Genomic DNA, 22,343 nt, shown 5'->3' with positions numbered 1-22,343 from the left:
ACGGGCCTGTAAGGTACTTCAACTAAATAAATAAATAAGAAAGAGTTGTCCGCGTCATTATGCGGCACATGGCTTCTAGTCTTCCAATTGCCACATTACAGATGAGGTGGACGAACTTCCTGAACAATGTCCTGCGCGACGCCCAGGTGACCTTGGAGAAGAGCGATCGCATCATCCTCTCGAACAGGCAGTACCTGCTGCGCCTTCGAAATATCCTCGCTGAAGAGAAGGCGTAAGCGTGCGCGCTTTAAGAAAGAGTGATTTGATCTTTGCGAATAAGAATTATCTGCATTCGTCACTCATATGTAGTCCATGAAATGTACTCGAGAAGGGTAGAAATTCTACCGTGTTGATTGCACATACAGCAAGTTAATGACCATTGGATGTTCTGCCTTTCCCTTTTGCGCTTCACTTGCAGTATGCTGAGAAATGTATTTACGGGGAGACTTTGTTGCAGCTCTAGAGCACTTGTGCAAATAGACACTGTAAAGACATGTACAAGCGACTGTTCGTGATTACACTCTTCGGGCATCGTGAGGGCTACGGCCTACCTTCGCAGTAATGAAATACGAACTGTCCCAACTATTCTTCCTATCACTGAAGTGAGTGAACGCAGTCCGGCGTTGAAAAGCGAGCACCCGCCGTGGTTGTTCAGTGACTTTGGTGTTGCGCTGCTAAGCGCAAGGTCTCGGGATCAAATTACGGCCACGGCGGCCACCTTTCAATGGGGGCAAAATACAATAACATCAGTGTACTTAGACTGAGGTGCACGTTAAGGAGCTCCAGGTGGTCAAAATTATTCCGGTGTCACCCACCAGGGCGTGTTTCATAATGAGGTTGTGGTTTTGGCACTTAAAACTCCATATTTTAATTTTAGAAACGAGCGTTTTGCGATCAGACGACTTCCTAGTAGAACGTGAATTTTTTTCTGTTCAATTTGCATCTCAAAACAATTTTTTTTAGCGTTTCACGCGTTTTGCTGCCATTCGTTGGTGTTGCGTGTATTGTTTTCGTGAATTCAGAAATTAACCACCAGCCGTGGTGGCTTAGTGGCTAAGGTGTTGCACTGCTCAGCACGAGGTTGCGGTACCAAAACCCGGCTGGGGCGGCTGCATTTTGATGAGGGCAAAGTGCTAAGCGCCCGTGTCCTGCGGAGTGGGTTGGTCAAAATTAATCAGGCATCCCCCACTGGGCCGTGCCTCAGAATCAAATCGTGGTTTTGGCAAGTAAAACTACAGAATTTATCTCAATTCAAGAAATTCACCATAGTGTAGAAATTATCTCAATAAATTTGGCATCCTCGAAACGGGACATTTAAGGTCAACATAATCAACGGGCGATACGTAGGCCTCAGAGTGATGTCTATGGTTGACAATCTTTGCAAACGTTGTAGATACATATGATGGCTCTATTTTATTTCTATCCATGTCTCCATATTGACTGTAACCGCACAAATATGCCGAAGCAAGGCTATGCGGGGCACTAAAAGGTCTAGAATGAAAACAATATATAGAGAACGAAACTAAGGGTACAAATTAACTACCTGCGCAAGTCCCAAATTTCAGGAGCCTGAGGTTTCAAGCAATCAGGGCTAGTTTGTACAAATCCATGATGATAAGCAGCGCAAAAGATTCCAAGAACACTAAAGAAAGAACCAAGCGCTTGTGTATAGCTTGTTGTGTTTGCTTCTTTGTTTAGTCTTCCTGTGAGTGTTTGCGCTCCTTATCATTGCACTATTTAACCGCAACGCATTCACCATGGCTTTTGGGACTGGCAACTAAGCAGCTTCAGGAGGTATTCTCTTTAAATGTTCCCATATTGGCAGTCAGGCTGCATGGCTCAGAAAATCGAGTGACAGAAGGCCTGCTAATATTACTTCACGAGTGGTTACTGCTATTGCGCAGAAGGAATAAGCGCAAACAAAATGTAACGCAATCAACTTAACATTGGCAGTATTCGAATCATATCTTCCCTGACGTGCTTCATGTGCGCTGTTTCGGTTAAGACGATGTGCATAATCTTGCGGACGTGACAGTTTGCCCAGGAAATAGGTTCATTTTAACGAGAATCCTGCAGTTTCGCCTCGCATGAAGCATCACACATTGAGTACGAGGGGATCTTAAGGATGTGGTCCTCAGATTGCATGCTGTTCTCTGGATGCAGCTACGTGGTGGCCAACTACCTGGCATGGAGGGTGGTGGAGCTCATGGGTCCGCTCACGGTTGAGCGCATGCGCCGTTGTCGGTTCCGCTTCGACCGGTACCGGTACTCACAGTTCGAGTTGCCCCCGCTGTCGCGCGAATGCTACGAACACACGGCACGCTACATGAAGTTTGCCGTGGCCAAGATTCTCTACGATCAGGTGCCCGAGAGAACACTCGAGCGCCATACGAAGGTAATGCACCAACATCTGTTGTATATTATTGCTAGGGCGAAGATTTCTTTGCCTCTTCGACTTTCCCACTGCTGCTGCTGCTGTGGGCTGCTGTGGCTGCTTCTGTCGCGCACACCGCGTCGGGAGGTGGTTCAGAGCGTGTATATATATAACATGCACGAGTAAAAGAGGAAAGAAGACGGGAGAATCTCGTTTTCGCCCCACCGCGTCGAATGCCAACAATGCCCCCTTGCCGTCACCACATTAGCCGCTCGAGAGCTCTAATTATCCGTTACTCCCCTCACAAGCATTGCAGAAACTGCGGCGCTTCCCTTTCTACTAACATGCGAGACCAGAGGATGACGAAGATAGAACTGTAGAGAGGAGAAGAAGAGAAGAAGGAGAGGGAGCAGACGAGGCAGTTCTCATAGAAGAGAGGGGGGAGGTGACGTGAAAAGTCAAGGAAACCCCGATATTGTACGACAGCGGTTGCGGGGCAACAGGATAAGCTTAACTTCTAGGTACGGTACAGTATGTTGCTGCTATTTCTAAAAAATAACCGCTATTCAAATATTTCATGCTTACGAATTACGCAGGGCGTGCAGAAACAGCTCGGCAATATTTAAAGTGCACCGCAGGGTCCAGGAGACACTACGGTAGCGGTAGACCGTAAAATCAACAATTCTGCGCCCGCCGTGGAAGCTTTGCGGTTATGGCATTGCTAGAGGTCGTAGATTTGACCCGAATCGCGGCATTCGCATTTCAATGGGGGCGGAATAGAAAACGCACGTGCACTTAGATATTGCGACATGTTGAAGAACACCACGGTGTCAAAATTAATCCGGAATCTGCCACAACAGCTTACCTCATAATCTGAGTGTGGTTTTGGCACGTACAGTCCCATAATCCAATTCAAGTTTAATACTTCTGGCACAATGATATGCGGCATGCGATTAAATGACAGCGCTCAACCCTCTCAGAGGTTTTAAAATATGGCGCACAACAACGCCTCAAGCAAACACCTTTTCCTGTGTGTTATGTGTGCTACACAAACAGCAGTGGTGCACGCAATGCAACGTTTATCATCAACTCCACACTCTCGTGTTAGCCTAAACATTGAAGAAATTAAGCTTTAGCCGTCAAGATTGCCGCTAATTATCGTCACTCAAAGCATGGAGCAAGGAAAGCTTCGCTTTCATCGATTCCCATAGTTCTTGGGATCTGCATATCTTATTTCAAGTTTCCACATCTTTTTGTAAAAAGTTCAAGGCGTCAAGGCATTGCGGAAACACAAGACGAAAGGAATACTTTGAGACAACACTCCCCAAACGCTAACGCAGAGAAGAGAACTTATCACAGCGCTTCTTGCAAGGCTGAAAGCTATAATTTCTGTTAAAAGTGCGCACACAAAAACCTTTCTTGTCCTTTACCCCACTGCCCCTGTAACTGAGACACGGAGCAATAGAGTGCGGCGTAACCCACCCGTTTCCATTTCTCTCTCTCTCTCTCTGACGGGATAAGTGCTCGCTCAGGATATAGCAGACGATGAATTGTCATATCTATGCTATTTTGTTTGCTAGTACGCCCATTTCACTCCTTTTCGCAGGTTCAAGTCGTAGCAGAGGAAGTAAAGGACGCATTTGCCGTGTGGCTCGACCTTACAACCTGGATGACTGACAGCAACAAGAAGCTGGCTGCTTTCAAGGCAAGGACGGTGTTCAAACTTCTTTTACAGGGACCCAGCTTATTTGACACAGTGACACTCGCGTTCAAGTTTTGTTTAAATATCATTGTATGCCGATCCAATGAGAAAAGTTGAACGACCGCAAACGTGCTCTTATTTCTTGCCTTTCTTGCAAACGTAGCATGCGGAGTCCAGCATACCACCTATCTAAAACGATATCTGGGCTATTTAACGCTGAGATATTTTAACGCTAACAAATAACGCTGCGTAAATTTTTGTTATACCACCTTCAAGAACCACCGCAATGTTTGTGTTGTGCCAATACTTTTGGCTCCAGAGCGAATAATTACTGAAAGATTAGCGCAGGTATACCAAAGGACAAATCGCCGTCATCGTAAGGTGATTCTTATTACTCCAGAGCGAATATTAACTGAAAGATTAGCGCAGGTATACCGAAGGACAAATCGCCCTCATAGTAAGGTGATTCTTACTACTGGCAGATCATGAGGGGGCACCGGGGGACATGCTTTGTGGGCCATGTTCTACGCAGGTCTACTATGTACTAAACTGCCTTACGTTTACTGAAATTTGTGGACGCTTTCATTACCAAATATCACGGTACCCGTCACACTGAGAATATCCATTCTTGCAGCCATCAGTTTCAGTTTCAGTTTATTCTCCATTCTATCACAATGAGTATGTAAGAAATATGCATATGAGGGTTCCAGAGCCCATGACTGCAACCGGACCCTCGGTTCTAAAAAGAAGAAAAAAATGTATACAAGACGTGGGTTAAAGCAACAAAATATAAAAAGTACAAGGAAAACTAATGATCGCCTGTAATACAATACATTGGTAAGGGAAAACAAACGAAAAGGGCATATATTAAAACGCTTAGTTATAAAGAAGAACGCGTTATAGGGTATGAAACTATCTACAAAATATAAATTATTTTAATGCATGTTTAGATACATTCAAAGCTGAGGTTAGTTTGATTGAATGTGGTAGGTCCTTCTATATTGTTACGTAAGAAGACGCAGATGAAAAGCTATATACAAGTATATTTACAACGTAATACGCCGCACTTGGCCAAGAGGCAAGAGCCCGCGCTAGCCTCCAATCGTCGTCGTCGTGTTCTCACTGCTCGCCTCTTCGTCATCGGTAATACTATTCCGTAGCACTAACCCCGGCGGCAAAAGCGCCGTCCCGGAGCGACTAAAGGCCGGACTCGGAAGCAGTGTAGTAGGCCTTGAGCCTACTGACGTGCACGACATCACTATATGACAGAGTAGATGACGAGGTTGAGCTCACAGGAGCAATTTCGTACGTCACAGGCGTCACCTGGCGCAGCACGCGGTAGGGCCCTGTGTATCGCGAAAGGAGCTTTTGTGAAAGTCCGACGTGACGAGAGGGCGACTAAAAGAGCACGAGTGCACCAGGCGAAAACTGTACGTCACGGTGGCTGGCGTTGTACTGACGCTGCTGAGTGGTTTGCGAGTCCGTCAGTCGAGCACGGGCACGCTGGCGTGCATGGTCGGCGAGGAGGATGGCGTCGCGCGCATACTCGCTTGTTGAGATAGAAGCAGGAGGAAGTGCCGTGTCAAGGGGCAAGGTCGGTTCGTGACCGTAGAGTAGATAAAAGGGAGAAAATACGGCGGTGTCGTGCCGGGAAGAATTATAAGCAAATGTGACGCAAGGAAGGGCAATGTCCCAGTCGTGGTGGTCCTTCGAAACGTACTTGGACAGCATATCGTTAAGAGTACGGTTTAACCGCTCTGTCAGGCCATTGGTTTGAGGATGGCATGAGGTAGTCTGCTTGTGTTGAGTGGAGCAGGAACGTACAATGTCGGCGATAACTTTCGAGAGGAAGTTACGACCACGGTCAGTGAGCAGCTGTCGCGGGGCGCCATGAAGTAAGATAATGTCACGCAAGAGAAAGTCCGCGACGTCAGTGGCGCAACTGGTAGGGCGAGCCCGCGTGATAGCGTATCGGGTGGCGTAATCAGTTGCGACGGCTACCCATTTGTTCCCAGAGGATGACGTGGGAAAGGGACCGAAGAGGTGTAATCCAGCACGAAACACCAAAGAACGCTTCCACAGGGACAGTGATCGGCTGGAGATGACCGGCAGGTAGCACCTGAGGTGTTTTCCGACGCTGGCAGGTATCACAGGCAGCAACATAGCGTCGGACGGAGCGAGCGAGACCAGGCCAATAGAAGCGGCGGCGGACGCGGTAGTACGTGCGGGTTACGCCAAGATGTCCTGCAGTAGGTGCGTCATGCATCTCAAAGAGGACAGTCTGTCGTAGATGTTTTGACACGACAAGAAGATCAGATCCGTCAGGGAGGAAGTTCCTTCGGTACAAAATGCCGCCCTGGAGAACATAGCGGTGAACGGACGCGTCGGTAGGTGTAGAGCGCAGACGCTCGATGAGTGCTCGCAGCGGTAAGTCTCGGTACTGCTCATCGGCGATGTTAGCGAAGGCAGACACAGAGAAAATGCCGTTGGCAGTACTACTGTCGGCGTCGTCAGGCTCGTCTACCGGGTAACGAGACAGGCAGTCAGCGTCCTTGTGTAGTCGGCCAGATTTGTAGGTGACACTATATCAATATTCTTGGAGGCGTAATGCCCAGCGACCAAGTCTTCCTGTAGGATCTTTCAGTGAGCATAACCAGCAAAGCGCGTGATGGTCTGTGACAACGGAAAAGGGTCGGCCATATAAGTATGGGCGGAACTTCGCAACCGCCCAAACTAGGGCCAGACACTCACGCTCAGTGATGGAATAGTTGCGCTCCGCGGGTGAGAGGGGCCTGCTGGCGTAAGCGATAACACGGTCGTTGCCGTGCTGGCGTTGTGCCAGTACTGCGCCAATTCCGTGACCGCTGGCATCAGTACGGACTTCGGTAGGCGCAGAAGGATCGAAATGGGCTAGAACGGGAGGCGTTGTGAGAACGTCGATTAGATGCGAGAATGCAGAGGCCTCGTTATCGCCCCACTGGAAAGGGGCGTCTTTTTTCAAAAGCTCGGTTAGTGGTCGTGCTATGGCCGCTAAATTTTTCACAAAACGGCGGAAGTAGGAACAAAGGCCGATGAAACTGAGCACATCCTTGACACACTTCGGAACAGGGAAATGCGTAACAGTATGGATCTTGCCTGGGTCTGGTTGCACTCCGTTCGCGTCAACGAGATGCCCAAGGAAGTAATCTGGCGACGGCCGAATTGGCACTTCGATGCGTTCAGTTGCAGACCGGCGCGACGAAAAACGTCGAGGACTGCCGAGAGGCGCTCGAGGTGCGTAGCGAAGGTTGGGGAGAATACTATGACGTCGTCCAAGTTGCACAGGCGTGTGGACCATTTGAAACCGTGAAGAATGGAGTCCATCATGCGTTCAAAAGTGGCAGGAGCGTTACATAGACCGAACGGCATCACTTTGAATTGATAAAGACCGTCCAGAGTTACAAAAGCAGTCTTCTCGCGGTCGAGATCGTCCACGGCAATCTGCCAGTAGCCGGAGCGGAGGTCAATACAGGAGAAGTAGCGAGCACCATGGAGGCGGTCAAGGGCGTCATCGATCCGAGGTAGGGGATACACGTTCTTTTTGGCAACCCTGTTAAGGTGCCGATAATCCGTGCAAAAGCGCCATGAGCCATCCTTCTTTTTTACCAGTACAACAGGTGACGCCCATGGACTACATGACGGTTCTATGATGTTCTTGGCAAGCATTTTGCGAACTTCTGCGTGAATAACTTGACGCTCAGCCGGTAACACTCGATACGGTCGGCGACGAATAGGAGGGGCATCGCCGGTATTAATGCGATGTTTAACAGTTGTAGTTTGGGCCAAAGGACGATCGTTAAAGTCAAAAATATCGTTGTAGGAAAACAGAACGCGGTAGAGCTCACGAGCATGCTCGGACGGCTTGTCGGGCGCAATCATCTTTTGTAAGTCGGCGATGGTACAAGTTGTCGACTGAGATGGTAGAGGAGGATCCGCTGAATTGTCGTCTACCTCGATAGATGCTATTAAGTGATCCTCGAATGAGCAAAGCTAGGCCAGAGACATCCCGCGTGGCAGCACCTATTCTAGGAGAATGGAGATCATGCAGGCATCAGGAACGTTTTATAGAAGTAATTTTATGCCGCCTGCGCATCGGACACAAAACACCTAACACATAACTTTCTACTGACAAAACAAGACAAACCCTTAAGTGAGAAATGTGGAGATGAACTCACTGTAAATCACATTTTATTCTCGTGCACACAACTCGAACGGCTAAGGAAAAAACATTTTACTGTATTTTACAATGAACGCATTCCCTTCCATCCCAGTCTGCTTTTTGGAGATAACCCACTAGTAGAAACTTCATCTGTTTTTAGTTTTTTGAAAGACGCAGCGATCCTAAACGAAATATAAAGTATCACAGAACTACTAATTCTAAAAATTATTACCCGGTTTCTTCACGCATCTTATGATGCAGCTCACCCATTTTCTCAGTTCTGAGAAGAAGGCTGAGGTCTTCATTTGGTTTGTTGGGCTCCTCAGAGGCCTTGTCCGGACAAGGACCTCGCTGAGGATACCCAATTTTTGAAATAAGTTATACCATGTGTTTGGCGCATGATAGCCTAAGTTGCTTATGCGCCATAAAACCCAATACAATACAATACTTGTGTCGTTAACCCAAAATTGACCATTGGCAGGCAGACGCAATTAGCCGTAATAGATAAAGCTGTATGAGGTACCGTGATCCCGTGTGTAAGGAGGACGTCTTGCATAGGAGCCGCGATATAGTGACCGTCGGGCACTGGTGGGGATCACACTAGGTCGACGTAAGTCAGTGCCGTAGGTGGCAAGCGAACGAAGTCGACGGAACTCAGGCGACTGGGGTGTGGTTCAGCGGGATCCAGAACAGGCAGGTCAAGGCGGAGAGTGCTGGCGGAACAATCGATGAGAGCAGAATGTGCGGAGAGGAAGTCTAAGCCGAGGATGATGTCGTGGGGACAGTGGGCGATGACTGTGAATAGCACAATTGTGGAGCGGTCGGCGAAGGAGACACGGGCGGCACACATACCAATTACGGGGGCTGTTCCGCCATCGGCGACACGGACAACATGCGTCGTGGCGGGCGTGATTATTTTTTTCAGGCGGGTACGAAAGTCCGCGCTCACTACCGACAAATGCGCCCCAGTGTCAATAAGAGCAGATACAGGAACACCGCCGACTTGCACGTCAAGAAGGTTCAGATGAGTGGGCAACGTCAGTAGAGGATTTGGCGGCGTAGGGAGCAATGCAGCGTCACCTCGAGGCGCTGCATCATCTAGTTTTCCGGCTGGGAGTGGCGTCCGAAGGGAGTCGGCGAAAAGGAGCGACGGGACTGGGGAGAGCGAGATTGTCGTCGTTGGGGCGAAGGTGAACGAGAACAGGGGCGGTTCGGCGCAGGAGAGTCAGTGGCGGCATTATCCGAGCGTGCGGCATAGGGACGAGAAGGGCCACCTGAGGGGCGAGAGTAGGCAGTATAAGCAGACCGGGTCGGCGAAGTCCAGCGACTTCGACAGTGCCGAGAAGTGTGCCCGATGCGGCGGCAGTGAAAACAAATCGGCTTGTCGTCAGCAGTGCACCATTCAGCTAGGTTGCGGAAACGTGGTGGGTAAGAAGATGCGGGACGGGGCGGAATCGAAGAAGCCGGATGGGTATCAGGGCGATGGGCCGAGCAGATGGTGTGAAGGCCCATGTTTTCGAACTCCTGGCGGACAACTGACTGGATCAGGGAAACCGTGACTGCAGGTGCGTTGGTGGGGCTGGAGTCGTAGGCAGCCGGATAGGCGGCCTCAAGCTCACGCCGGACGATCTTGGTAATATCGCCAGTGTTGGGACGAGGAGCGTCGGCACAGGAAGGTGTCGCTGGGGTGTTGGGCAAACGGGCAAACTGCTGGTCGATACGTCGGGTTTTAGCGAGTTCCAGGCGGCGGCACTCTTTTATAACAGCATCCACCGTCGCGACGTTGTTGAATACGAGCAAGTTGAAGGCGTCATCGGCAATGCCTTTGAGGATGTGGGATCTGACTCAGTCATGTATGCATCAACTTTGCTGCACAGAGCCAAAACGTCCTGAATGTTCGTGACATAGGGCTCTGTTGACGTCTGCACGCGGCCGGAAAGCGCCTTCTGCGCGGCAAGTTTGTGACCGTATGGGTTGCCGAACAAGTATCCGAGCTTTTGCTTGAGCGAATCCCAACTGGTGAGCTCCTCTTCGTGCGTCCGAAAGCAAACTCGAGGTGTGTCATCGAGGTAAAAGACTACGTTGGCGAGCATGATAGTAGGGTCCCACCGGTTATTGCGGCTGACGTGTTCGTACAGGCTGATCCAGTCCTCGACGTCTTCCCCATCTTTGCCCGAGAATACGCCAGGATCACGAGGAGCAGGGAGAGTGATGTAGGTCGACGAAGTGGCAGCAGGTGTCGGATGCGGCTGAGTCGAGTTGTCATCGCCGAGAGCCATGGAGCTAGGCTTGACATACCGTCCACTGCGAAGCTCCGTGACGAGGTAGAGGGAACGTCCCCTCTCCACCAGATATGTTACGTAAGAAGACGCAGATGAAAAGCTATATACAAGTATAATTAAACGTAATAGGCCGCACTTGGCCAAGAGGCAACAGCCCGCGCAAGCCTCCAATCGTCGTCGTCGTCTTCGCACTGCTCGCCTCTTCGTCATCGGTAATACCATTCCGTAGCGATATTATTAATGCTGAAAACGGGGGTGTCATTTTTCCATAGCTGATGTTACATCTAGGTAGTAGAACGTAGAAATTATGCGCAAACCTAGTGTGCTTTGTATTAGTGAGTATTTCTGTAGTCTACAAAGTCGTAAGCAAGATGTTAAGTCTTTTAAGAAGAGAATTCTTAAGTGATACTTAAACAAGCCAGTTATAAGTAAGATAAAGTTAGCCTGGAGTAGCAGGACAATTGGTGATTGGTGACAATTGAAAATGAACAATTGGTGATTAAGCGAATATCCTGGTTCTGTATGTGTTTAGTAGACGAAAGGTGGCTGTTATCTGTGTTTCCCCAGGAAGCAATACTATAGGTGACATGACTCTGAATGAACGCAAAGTATAAAGATAATAATGCGTGTTCTGAAAAGAATGGGCGTGATCTAATGAGAGCTATTATGCCAAAAGCTGTTGTTTAACAAACGCAATATTATTAGTAAACTGTAATTTAGGATCTAATTTTGTGCCAAGGAACGACACACACTCCGCTTAAGGAATAAGGTGACTGTCGAGGGTTACTAGGGGAACACACGGCACCACCCTCCGCATTGTTTTAAATATCATGAAGTGAGTTTTGAGAGGGTTAAAAATTAAACGGTTTAACTGACCCCGTTCCTCCACTTAGTTTAATGTTGAATTTAATGAATAAGATTGTTAAAGACTTATCTGACATAGAAACAAAGGTATCATCCACATATATAATAGGATTAGAAGGAATAAGAACATCAGGTAAGTCGTTAATGTAAATGCAAAAAAATAAATAAAAATAAGGCTCCCAGTATTGAGCCCTGTGGTACCACTTGATTAACAACTTTGTACTCGGAATAAGCGAATGGACTGTTTTTCATGGTCATGTAAGTAATTTTTTAGAAAAGTTAAAGCTGGACCGTTTACATCTAAAGTTTCTTGTTTTCAAAATTAGCATGTATGATTAAGAGTGTCAAAAGCTTTAGTAAAAACTAAAAATACTGAGCCAACAAAATTACCGCTGTCACTAGAACACCTTATGTAATCGGTTTTTGCAATAAAAGGTAAGCTGCTTGAACTGCCAGGACGGAAACCGAGTTGGCAAGATTTCAACAACTTAAAGTTTGTTAGGTAGCTGTTTATAAGTTTAAGAAATGTTTTATTGATAAGTTTACCACTGGAGGACAAAATAGAGGTAGGGCGATAATTAGACACCAGCGATTTATTACCTTTTCTTTAAATACAGCAATTATTGTTCCCTTCTTGAGCGAACTAGGAAAGATACTTTATTTAAAAAACAGATTAATTTTGCTGCTGAGTGTTTCCGCAATAAAAGGGGCAACAAGTTTTCAGTGATAATCAGATGCATTATCTAGACCTGGGCAAGTGTGTTTTCATTCAATACAGCAGAAAAGGCCTCATCAGCTGAGGCGGCAAAAAGAAAGTATGTATGATTGCAACGGTTACGTGGGTAAGAAGAGGCTATCAGGCTATTACTGCACACTTCAAAGAAGCAAATACTGAACCAGTTGGCTATACAAGGAGATTCAGGGCAAATTTCTTCATAAGTTATTTTATCAATGGTTCTACTAGCGTGTTGTGTATTAAAAAAGTAATTGAAAACTTGCCATTGTTTCTTGTGATTATTTTAACCCTGCAGAATTATTTTTCAAAGTAAAGATGTTTGGATTTTTTCAGTAGGTTGTTCAACATCGTGTTGTGAATTTATAGCATTGTGCTACACTTATATGGAACGGCTGTTGTTAGTGCTCCTGTAAAAATTATATTTTTTACGCATGGTGGTTAACAAAGCTTTTTTTATGCAAGGATTACGCGGATATTTAAACTGTTTTTTTTTTCATATGAAAGGCTTAGTGCTAGCGTACACACCTTTAAAAATTATGAACAGAATTTTTCGAATGCCTCTTCAGCATGACATAGAGTACTAATTGATGTCCAGTTGGTACAACTTATTGCATGAACAAAGTTATCCCACTCGAAGCTGGAAGTGAAATAACTAGCGTCATAGTGAGGTTTTTCTGTGGCGAAGGTATTAAAAATGGGAAGATGATCTGTGATAGACATGTCAATGACACCTGCAGTTGGAGATGGTGTGATATTGCTTAAGGCGTCATCAAGAGGAGTATTAGTTCTAGAAGGGAGCATGGAGTAGGAGAAGTACTTAAATACTGAAGCACAAATCCAACAAAGGAATCGCTATATGATATTATTGAACTATTATCAGTATCGAGTAAATTATTCTGAATATCGCCACCTATTAAAATCTGCTTATTTTCAGCTGAAATTTTATGAAGAATTGTGCAAGGATTATGCAGGAAATCAGGAATGGATGAAGTTGGAGAGCGAGAAATGGAACCGTTCAATATGCCAGTGCGATTACTAGAAGGCGACATGTTAGTTTCAATCCACGCTGATTCATAGTTAGATGCGTTTAAAGACAGGTAAAGCCTACGTTCCTACTTGACTTTCGGTGATACGAAAATAGCCGAACCGCCATGCCGATCGGAATAGCGTGACAGTATTTGTATTGGAACGACAGAAAACCATATAAGTTGCCATCAGAATAGCCAAGCCAAGTTTCGGAAATGGACAAAAATGAAAAGGAATCTCCAAGTGAATCAATAAAGGCAGTAGTGCAATGTTGGTTTCTGCACTAACTTCGCGCATTGGTGTGTAGTAATGATGAGTGATTAACGAGCAACGATTCTGCTTCAACAGTTGAGAGCAATGACATACAGGGATGTTGTGAGGAGCAGATTAGGAAAATGATAAATGTCGAAATTGAAAAATACGTGAAGATGCGTAGATCTGGTTCGGCACTTGTCCTGAAGGCTTGCGCGCTTTGATGCGGCAATTCTCGGTGCAAAGGTAACGCAATTTCGTTTCTTTTTCGAGGGCGAGTGCTTTGCTGAATACGCGTTTGTCGTCGATAGTCACGTGCTCACTGACGTAACGAGTGTTCCTTACTTTTAGTCAGACCTATCTGATACGTACGCAAATGTGTTTTCCGAGTTTTCAGAAGGAATTCGTTTTCTTGTCATGCCAGTAAAAACGAGCGATGATGCTTGTTTCTGATGTCTTGGTGGCGACACGGAGAGCTGCGTCTTTCTTTGTTGATGAAATGGGGCATTCAACCACTTCAGGAATTGTTTTTAAGATGACAGCGCAGTCTTCACCCTGTGTGCAGGGGATGGCTTTGATTTCAATGTAATTTAGACCGTTCTATTGCCCCGTGTCTGCCATAATCCTGGCCAGCGGTTCTGGCGATCCTTGTTATATTAGGTAGCGCAAGCGTTTTTTTTCTAGCCGCGTGCATTCGCCTAAGCTCACGTGTTATGTGAAGCCATCCGGCAAGAATAATGATGTTCCACATCCAACCGGGCCACGGCTATGAGCTGCGCTGGCCATCACGCGCAGTGCTAAATCTAGTATAGATAAATACACAAGGTTGTGGTTGGATTGATGTCCACAATATTGCACAATTGGCAGTGGAACGCACGTCTAATTCGTAGCTTGTCGGTTCGGCTCCTACTGGCGGCCAGTTATCTTTTCGTTCCCTTTCATTTGTCCCTTGCTTATCACTTTCAAAGCTACACAGGAGCTTTTCCATGCTTTCCTTCGCGTCAGCATTTATTGGCTTCATGTGGCTATGGCTAACGAAAGTTTCTTCGTTTCTTTTTCTTCATTTAGTTTCAAGTGCAGCTTCCTTGGCTTCTGTGTGTGCTGGCTTTAGCAAAAATCGGTTTGCACTTTATTGCGATTTCCCTTCTCGTTAAACTATATACGACTATGCTTTCAACTAATTGGTTTAGAGTACAAGTCCCTGCTGAAGACATTTTCACTTATCAGCAACGTTTAGGCTAGCACAAGACTGCAACGCAAAAATTTGTTCAGACTTGCTGTTCTTTTTTATGGCTTAACATAGCAGAAATGTGGATTTGGCGATGAAGACTCTCGTACTACATGTTGCAGAGAAATACTGAGCACTTGGCGTGTTTCAGTGTGCACCTAATTTGAGGTATATGAGAGTTGTTTCATTCCGTCTCTATAAAACAGTGGCCAGCGCGGCTTAGCGTCGCCACTGAGACATCGGGTTTCTCTCGTTACTTTGTTGAGCAGCGAGACACCTCTATAAGACACAGCCCCGTTCGCGTTGAGCAGCGGAACACCTACATAATTCACAGTCCCGTTCATTTACTTGTAAGCAAACGTGCGAAAAGAATAAGTAACATTAGTCGACCAATAAATATCACTAACCCCAACCACATTCCATGACCTAACAATGTATATCACTCCGAGCCTCCATTTTCCGGTGAACTCCTGTCTTAATTTGTATCCGTAGAAGGCACTCTGACAAAAAAGAGGTTAAGGTTCTCGCTCCAAAGTTCCAACTGTGAAATCTTTCCTCCGTTATACCTTCCTATCTTTCTCGTCCACGCCATGTTACGCCGATCTCTAAACTCCATTGCGCTGAGCATGTTGCAAGTGTGATGGATGCAGTCGTATTGTTGGATTGATTAATATATAGATGGATGTTGTAAGCATACCCTTTGAAAAGGGGTGGCGGCCAGCGCCCCCAAGCTCTATTTTCCTTATATTGCCGAAAGTCCTATCTTTTTTGCAGACAATAAATACGCCGTATCGAAATTTCTGAGCGATTATCGGAAAGGTCGTTTGTGTATGCATACGATCTTTGTGGCCTTCCAGCTTATCGACGGCGAAACCTCTAACCACCTTTTACTAATTTATGTCGCGAATATGTTTACTTTCCCCCTGCTATACTTGAACCTCAGGGCTTTAAACACACCAGCGAAGCGTAGGTATAGAGCTGGGTAGATAATTTCGCATTACAAGAAAGCGTGTTCCATCGTTTCCATCGCTTTACAGCAGCAAGCAAACGCTTCTGATTACTTGGTGTACCTCCCTTTATAACTATGCCTTCGCAGGGAATATCGCTCACAAAAGTAAAAAACCACCTTTTTAGCTGTTATAAAAATGTCGTCTGCATATTCCGTTTTCACCTCTTGGGTAGTTACTCGTGGAATGTTTCCGTTCCATTTCCGCCACCCAGGAGCTGGTATTAGCCTTTCTGACTTTGCGTTTCACGTTCTTCGTTGCCATGTTGAATAGGGATGTGTGAATATTCGCAACTTTGGAATAATCAGTATTCGTAGATGCGAATATTTTTTTTTACTTTTCAAATATTTCCAAACGGGGACTACGCCCGATTAAACATAAAATTTTAGCAAATGTACGGTAAGTTTTCACCTCCGCGGACATAGTATAGATATAAAATATAAGATATAGTATAAGATATATACGAATTGCTTAGTAGAATGGGGGAGGAACGCAAAGTCTGTAGGTGTCCAGTTGTTTCGTCTGCTGCTGAAGTCCTCATCAGCAGTACAAAAACATTTCAGTCATTATTTGGAGGATTTCCGTCATTAGACGGTGGAATTACAGGTAAGAAATGGAGAGTATGTCCTATTTCAAAAATACGGTAAAAGTTTTCATTATTATACGGGAAGTGCTCCCTGTTTTAAGTTTTACGGACATTCACTGTAATAATACAGTCGCTGCATTGTTTTGCACGAAACAGTCAGAATTCCGTATTTTTGTCGGGCGAACATCCCTATTTTTGCGAGGAAAAACTATACACACTGCCAGAATGCATGCTTGTACTCGCAAAGTTTCATCTAACAATATTTTATTGAACACTCAAACGGTACGCATCATGAAGATACGTACAAACTTTGAGAGCTGTCCTTCTACCGAAAGCTGCAACAGATCCTACAAATACATACACGGGTCCTCTATTCCGGCCGCAGTTTGCCGCGCATAAGGGCCTTGTAGAACGCTGATCCATGCGTAAATATATGCGTGTGTTTGCAATGTTCTCAAATTAAGCGCTTTGCAGGTAATAATACAGCATATATGTTTTAGTGAACGAAGAGCCGTGCGCATACGTGGTAATGTAAACTAACTTGAGGCACTCAGGTACTGGTGCGCTGGGAATGACATTGTTTCTCTATGCCAAAATTTGTGCGCGCTATAAATCAGTACACAAACGCAGGGGTGTGGTGCAATGACCGTAACTGCGTTTACATTGAGCAACAAATGGTCTCGAAGGGAAGTGGCGGCCTATAGATCCAAGTACAACGGTCGGGTGAAATTGTCGAATGCAGGAAGCAAATCACCAATAATGAGAGAGCTTTGCTGAACTCTAATGTAGTTGGTTTCCCTCATTCCCATAGTATTTCTGAAGTATCTCGTATCTGTGAATAACTGTTTATTCGTTAGCAGTGTGTTCCAAGGGGCTGGTTGGTTCATCTTTAGAATAAAAAACACAAACAGCGTGACGAAGGAACAGCGAGTAAAGAGCACAGGACACAGGGTTGACTAGCAACCAAATGCTTTATTTGCTGAAGTAGCATATTTGTGCTTTTCATGTCTTCTTATGTGTTTTTATGTTTTTTATGCTTTTATGCCTTCACTGATGTCTGCGTATGCTGCTTCTGTCCTGTGATGTCCTGTGCTCTTTACTCGCTCGTCCGGTGTCGCGCTGTTTCTGTTTTGTATCCTAAACTAGCTACTCATTGACACACAACAATTACGCATGATCTTCACTGTTCATGGGTTGTCAATTCTTGCGGTAAGATGTAATCGCACACATTTGGCGCTTCATCTTGAAACAAGACCGGTGAGCGTGCACGTTCTTGTATGTCAGAATAAAGATCGCGAACATACACGCACCGACATATGTGCAAACTACGCGAAGGTGACTGAAGATGAAGAATCTCGTACCGTGCTTGTATTGTGTGTACTGTCAAAAAGAAGAAAAACAGGAATACGCAAGAAAGAACGCGCAGTGCAGAGTTGGCGTAACGATTCAACCTTTATTTCTTTTGGACCCAGCATGCAGCATCATTTATTCCATGTGCTTATTAATCGGTAAATGTTATGACAAAACTCATTATTTACCCGTTCATTACATGCACCGACTAGCCCAAATGAGCACTATACTAGAGCTTATTGACGCATCATATTGCACTGCTTTGCACTGAATTGAAACACTGGGGTTTTCTATCCCCAGTAGCAAACCGTCTGGTTGACCTCCCGGCCTTTCTACTTCTTGCATTCTTTATCTCTTTGTATAAAATGTACTACCTTGTGGTAGAGAAAGCGTTCTCCCTTTTCAGAATTCAATTATTGACAAGCAATTATATTACGGTTCCAGCAACTAGAGCACAAATGCGAAAACGAAACCGATTCAGTTTTGTCCTGTGTGCTCACAGAGTGCGGCAACAGGGCGCAGCGCGCTCTGCACTTCCAATCAAAGGAGCGGTAGACAAAGCTGCGCATGCGGGACCAGCCGGCTTTTATCCTTTCATGTTGTAAAATGGTTCGCTTACCGTAAATATGTTTTAATTTGTACTCAAGAGTGGAGCAAGGCCCCAAGGAAGAGAGATTGATGCATCGGGAGCGAAGAACAGAAGCGATGGATGGTTACGCTGCTCGAATCTCGGCATGTTCAAATTGGCAAAGTTCCGAATTCGTCGCTGTGTGGTATACGCTTGTGTGCTCGTCATATGCCGTCATATCGCGCGGATATTTCCGCTGAATGTCTTTCACTTCGTGTCCAAAACTCTGCACGCTGCTGCATCGAAGAAGTTGTCCTGTGTTCGGGTGCACGTATGCGCTTGGACATACGATAGCTAGTCTCGACGGATGTTCAACAGTCTACGCGCGCTCGTAACTTGCATATGAGCGCGCGCAAAACAAATTTTATTTGTTTTGTATAACGTAGGTGTTAAAATAATGTGTGGTAAGCTGGCGTCGCGAACAGAAATATTGCTTCAAAAGGCGAGTAACCAACGTCTTGGGTTGACAATGACGAACTAATGGGGATAAGGATCATCTATCTCTTCAGATTGATTTCAGTGGTCGCGTGATCGGCTCGATAGCAATCGCAATTATCACCACTATGTGTATCTTTTCCAATGTGTCGTACATATGATGCTCGGCTTTCGCTATCGCTTCCTTAATCGCTTTTCCGCTCGGGCCTTTATTCTAAACTCGCTCACCTGCACAAACTCTCTCTATTATCACCGTTCTAATTTTCCCATTTTTTAGTCGTAACGAAAGGCAGCTTGACGTTTTTCCTCCTCCTCGCCACCGAAAGCTGCCCCCGCTCTCATCCTCACCCTTCAATTTGTTCTTTTCCGCGGCTGGCGCGTTCGTGATCGCCCCTTCGTCAGCGTAACTGGTGCGTTCACCACTGCTATCCGGCAAGGTGGTTTGAGCATTCTTACCAGCTCTCGTTTCAGTGGCAGCACCGTTCGCCATCGAAGCGTTCTTCATTGATTTGTGGTATGTGGCTGCAGTTTAACTGCTACGTTGGTTAGCTTAACTGCTACCGCCTTCGCCTGCTTCTATTTGCTCTTGAGCGCCTTTTCTAGCTTTCGAACCCCCTTAGCTACCTTATCCTTCTGCTCAAGACGGTCTAGTCGCGACCCTAGCACGCACTTGCTAACGATAAAACTTCCCCGTTTGGTTCGCGCACTAAGTGAAACCGCATTTCTTCCAACGTGTAGGAACGCTCGCACTCAGAACAACGCAAGCGTGGGTTCCTACTAATACCTACAATCACCTTCTACTAACAAGACGTAGTATAAAAGTAACTCTACTGTAGAAAAAAAAAACATTATCAGTCTCCTATTTATATCTAAGAAAATAAAAGAAAGAAAAGGTCGTAATTTGCGTCCGTTTATTTATTCTACATTAGTATTTATATTCGTTCTCGCGGGTTTCCGTTTGTACTCCTGTAGATCACGAGCATGAATTCGGAACGGTGAAAGGTCATGGGTACGCCGGTGTGGTTTGCCTAGCCGAGTTCACGGCCACCTGCAGAAGTAAGATTTCAGAACTACAGGGCCAGAACCGTTTAGAAATTGTTCTATATTGAGTCTATCGTGGATATCTATCGCGGATAAATCAAAAATCTTTTTAGGCAAGTAGGGCCCTCTGGGCTGTACCGTCGATAAGGTAGCCTCGCCGCCTACGGGATAATCTGACGCAGCTATGCCGAACGCTCGGTTGCCATAGTGGGAAGCTCGAATCCCTCTATAAGTTTTTTGTTTAATTTGAGGATGATGTGCTTGAAACTCACCTCCTCCAGTACACAGCATGTGCAGGCTTGGAGTGATGCCTGACACCGGCAGAAGATGCCGACAGCCAGTGGGGCTATACCAATCCAGGTACAACCAAATTAGGAAGGCCCACTAAGCTTTAACATAGACCTTCCGTCACCAGAATAGGAATTGGCCTCCCTGTTGTAGTATTCCGCGACTACTTCCCGAATGATTCATACAATTAACCCATGGCCCTCCGTGCCCAGCAGCCGCGGAGCACCAAGGCAGCGGTCAGACTTTTAACGCAGGAGAGGGTGCTAAGAATCTCTGGGTCCGGACAGGCCACCAATGAAAACTGACTCTGTCAACCTTTAATTGCCAAACTCTGTCGAGTGAGGCTAGCTTAGCAGAACTCTTTGAGGAAATATCAGATATTGTTTGGGATATCATCGACCTTAGTGAGATTAGAAGAACTGGTGAGGCTTATACATTGCTGACTAATGGACATATCCTCTGCTATAGGTCTTCCAGATAAGAAGCAAAAGGGATCGGATTCCTATTGCACAAGGACATAGCGGGAAGCAATCACGAATTCCACAGCTCTATTAAGAGGGTAGCTGTAGTCGTAATCAAACTTAAAAGGAGGTGTAGATTAAAGGGAGTACACGCCTACGCTCCAACATCCAGTCACGATGATGATGAAGTAAGTCAGCTTTATGAACATGTATGATCAGTGATGAGAAAAGTGCAAACTCAGCATACTGTAGTAATGGGCGAGTTCAATGCAAATGTGGGGAAAAGCAGGCTTGTGAACAAGCAATTGGCAACTACGGCATTGATTCTAGGAACGCTAAACGAGAGATGCTAGTAGAATTCACAGAAAAGAATAAGCTTCGAATAATGAACATATTTTTCAGGAAGTGTAGCAACCACAAGCGTTACTGCAACGCTTTAGGTTGATTTTACACTTTCTGTTGATCCTAGCATAGTGCAGGGCGTAGAAAGGATCAATGATCATAGGTTAGAGAGGGCTAGGATTCTCCTCAATTTGAAGAGAGAAAGAATAAAATTGGTCAAGAAGACACAGGTCAACCTAGAGGCAGTAAGAGTAAAAGCAGACAAATTCAGGCTGGTACTTACAAATAAATATGCAGCCGTAGACCAGAGAGATGAAGATGACATAGAGGTAATGAATGAAACCGTAACTAGGCTGGCTTCAGAGGCAGTAATTGAAGTGCAAGGCAAGGCACCAAGGCAACCTGTAGGAAAGTGTGCCAAGTAGGTAAGGACCTAATAAGGAAACGACAAAGAATGAAAGTGTCCCACTCAAGAGATAAGATAGAATTCGCGGAACTGTAAACAATAACCAACAAGGCGAAAATAAGTGAAATTCCAAACTATAACGTCAGACAGACTGAAGAAGCCCTAAAAAATCGGCGCAGCCTGAAATCAGTGAGAAGGAAACTTGGCATAGCACAAACCAAGATGTATGCACTGAACGATAAGCAGGGTAATATCATCACCAATATCGAAGATATAGTAAAAGCAGCGGAAGCATTCTATACTTACCTCTACAGTACCCATAGAAATCAGCATACCTCAATTAGAAACAGTAATAAAGAGCACACAGAAACTCCTCCTATAAATAGCGATGAGGTCAGTAGGGCCTTGCACGACATGAAACGAGGAAGAGCAGCAGGAGAAAATGGAACAGTCGAATTAACCAGAGATGGAGGAGACATTATGCTTGGAAAACTGGCGACTCTTTTTATCTAGTGTCTATTGACTTCAAGGGTCCCAGAAAGCTGGAAGAATGCAAGCATTATACTAATCCAAAAAAACGAAGACGATAAAAATTAAAAAATCTTAGGCCCATTAGTTTACTCACAGTATACTTACCAAAATAATCTCCAATATATTAAACGCAACACTGGACTTTAGTCAACCAAGGGAACAGGCTGGCTTCAGGAAGGGATACTGTACAATGGATCACTATCATGTCATTAATCATGTTATCGAGAAATCCGCAGAGTACAGTAAGCCCCTCTATATGGCTTCCATAGATTACGAAAAGGCATTTCATCCAACGGAGATAGCAGCAGTAATAGACACATTAGTTATTCAAGGAGTACAGACCGCTGACATAAATGCCTCAGAAAATATCTACAGATGCTCCATAGCTACCTTAATTCTACACAAGAAACGCAGGAAGATACCTAAAATGAAAATGGTCACACAGGGAGACACAATCTCTCCAATACTATTCACTGCGAGCTTGGATGAAGTATTCAAGCTAATAAACTGCGAAGGCTTAGGAGTAACGATCAACGGCAAATATTTCAGCAACCTTTGGTTTGCTGATGACATTGTCATATTCAGCAACAATGCAGACGAATTACA

At 45.5% G+C, this 22,343-nt stretch overlaps 1 protein-coding gene across 1 annotated transcript in view; it reads left to right on the top strand.

Annotated features, from left to right (window-relative positions):
* The window catches only part of LOC140219130 (neprilysin-1-like), a 169,714-nt gene extending 165,445 nt beyond the window's left edge, over nucleotides 1–4,269 (top strand). Inside the window, exons 9-12 of the mRNA XM_072289020.1 lie at nucleotides 102–232; nucleotides 2,164–2,395; nucleotides 3,981–4,079; nucleotides 4,240–4,269. Coding sequence (XP_072145121.1) covers nucleotides 102–232; nucleotides 2,164–2,395; nucleotides 3,981–4,079; nucleotides 4,240–4,269 — 492 coding nt within the window. The remainder of the gene's footprint in view (nucleotides 1–101; nucleotides 233–2,163; nucleotides 2,396–3,980; nucleotides 4,080–4,239) is intronic.
* The last annotated feature ends 18,074 nt before the right edge of the window (nucleotides 4,270–22,343 follow it).

The sequence above is a fragment of the Dermacentor andersoni genome, chromosome 6 (genome assembly GCF_023375885.2).
Source record: "Dermacentor andersoni chromosome 6, qqDerAnde1_hic_scaffold, whole genome shotgun sequence".
NCBI classification, from domain to species: Eukaryota; Metazoa; Arthropoda; class Arachnida; order Ixodida; family Ixodidae; genus Dermacentor; species Dermacentor andersoni.
Note: the sequence above shows the minus strand (reverse complement) of the source record. Positions and strands in the feature narration are given on the sequence as shown.